This window comes from Leiobunum rupestre, chromosome 2, assembly GCF_980474605.1.
Source record: "Leiobunum rupestre chromosome 2, qqLeiRupe1.1.hap1, whole genome shotgun sequence".
NCBI lineage: Eukaryota > Metazoa > Arthropoda > Arachnida > Opiliones > Sclerosomatidae > Leiobunum > Leiobunum rupestre.
In genome coordinates this window covers 92,538,106-92,540,318 of record NC_143385.1, presented here as the reverse complement: position 1 = coordinate 92,540,318, position 2,213 = coordinate 92,538,106, and the positions used below count along the sequence as shown (strand labels likewise).

At 37.4% G+C, this 2,213-nt stretch overlaps 1 protein-coding gene across 1 annotated transcript; it reads right to left on the bottom strand.

The window, feature by feature from the left end:
- Window positions 1–1,126: 1,126 nt before the first annotated feature.
- LOC149960353 (zinc finger MYM-type protein 1-like) lies at window positions 1,127–1,744 on the bottom strand. Its single transcript, XM_090167464.1, has one exon. The coding sequence runs from the start codon at window positions 1,742–1,744 to the stop codon at window positions 1,127–1,129; it is 618 nt and encodes a 205-aa protein (XP_090023590.1).
- Between the last annotated feature and the right edge of the window lie 469 nt (window positions 1,745–2,213).

Below are 2,213 nucleotides of genomic sequence, written 5' to 3'. Positions count from 1 at the left end.
CTGAAACTCTTTTCAGAAATAGTATTGGCCACAGGAATACACAGAACCACTTTAAAGTACTTAACTAAGTCATTAGATAGTGATAACAGTCTGTTACGCTTTTCAAATTTTTCGATTTTATGAAATTTCTGGCTGTTTTAATTTGACTTTTCAATGAATATAGGTCGAAATTAAAGCGAGTGTATATTTGGGAGTGGGCTAGGACGTCATTTTCTACGTTAAAGTTTTCCGAGTCGGGGTCAGACGCAGTTATTCCTTTAATTAGGCTATTATTTTCTAAAAATCAATTTTTCATTTCTGATACAAATTTATCGAGTATTTGGTAGTAAGTTGATCTCAACTGTTCATTTAAGGTCTTTGCTTCAGTGTCTCGGTTTCCTGTTGTACACGTTACCACACTATGCTTTAGTCTTTAATTATGGATTATTTTTCGTTTTCTTAAAGCTAAAGGTGCAGTGTTGCGATCGGGAACCGTGATAAAAACGGATTCTGCTAACTTAGAAGCTTCGTCCCAAATTAAGTCGAATTTATCGGGATTCCTTACTTCCTCTAAGGTAGATATGGTATCTTTGCAAATAGTGATAGCTTCAGTTAGAACAACTCTCGAACTTTGTAAATATTCCGAAAAGGAGTTGGTAATACCTAATATTTCATCTAAGCCGTAATCAAGTAAGTGAAGTTTTGTCATTGCAATATGTACCCTCGACACTCGGCAGCTTCTTCGGGCTTACCATTTTCTACCAAGTTCTCCAATGCTAATAGAACAGAACCAAATCTACTTCTGAAGTAATGAAGACCTTTTTTTGTTCCACCACCTAGTGTCGCAGCTTTGCGGCATTTTAAGAACTGTTTCGAAGCCCCGCTCTTTTTGAGAATTATCAAAACATTCACTCCTAATAACTGAATTGCTTTGGAAATTATAGATCGCTTGAACTAGTCCGAGTAATTCACTAACCACGACTATATTGGAGCAGCATTCAACGAAATCTAAATTTAAACGATGGGCATAGCAATGGACGTACGGACAATTTCCACCTTCTGCCTTCTCTATTTGAACCCTCACCCCTTTTACGTGCCCACTCATTACACTGGCCCCATCATAAGTCTGAGCAACGCAATTTTAAATTTAAAGCCCATTCTCCGTCAAAAGGGTAATTATAGCCAAACTGATGCTTTCAGAGTCAAACTTATGCAAATTTGTGTATGCTAAAAATCGCTCTACTACGCCAATTTCCTTTCCAGTATACCTAATGCAAACACTCAGCTGTTCTACTCCCGCATTATCTCTAGTCGCATCGGGAATTACGGAAAAGAAACCACCTGATTCATAAACTTCCTTTACCATCATTCGATTAACAAAATTTCCACTTAGGTTAATCAGCTCAATTTGGACCGTGCTATGAATGTATTTAGCATTATTTGGCAAACTTTCGCACTTGGCTTTTAAGTCGGGACAATTTCTCTTTAATAAATCTAAAATGTCTACGAAATTTCCCATGTTCCCATTTGCATCGTCCGACCTATGCTCCCGAAGAGCGAGATCTTGTTGGGCGCACAGTACTTTTATCTGCACGTGAGCAGCTAAGACATCTCTATTTCTAGCAACGTCTGTTTTATGATTCTGATCAACCTGACATACTATTGATCCTCGAGATTTCGATTCCAAATAGTCTGAATATTTTTTATAAGACTGTTGGTGTAAAGATTTAGTCGAAGTAAAGTGTTCTTCGAACTTTTTGGCCATATTTTCCAGTCCGAAAACCCCTCAATAAATCCCGTATTTCTGCCACCTAAAAAATGCCGACAACAAAAACAATAAAATCTATCGTTTGCTACAGATTATTCGAGCATTTGGCATTTGGTGTACCAAAAAGAATTGAAGCCTCGGATTTTACCACCATTAGGGTTTTGGGAAAAGACGCTAGGTTAGAATGAACGGGCAGACAATCCTTATCTAAACTAATATCTAAAGTAATTAATCGTCTTAAGTTTGAATTGTCTATCTTTGCACTCGAGACTCTATTAGAGCATTCAAACCAAATTTGCGATAACTCAGAATTTAGAACTACCACCTTAGCCGGGCTAACATCGACATTGGGTAAAACGTCAACAACATTTTTTTTACTGTTTTCAGTCTCTGTAAAACCTAGAGTCTCCCCTGAATTCAGTTTATTTATTTTAGCTGACGGTTGAAGAAATCGTTCCATTGCGTC

Coding starts and splice junctions, on each gene's coding strand:
- LOC149960353 (XM_090167464.1), bottom strand. CDS start 1,744: ATGGCCAAAAAGTTCGAAGAACACTTTACTTCGACTAAATCTTTACAC.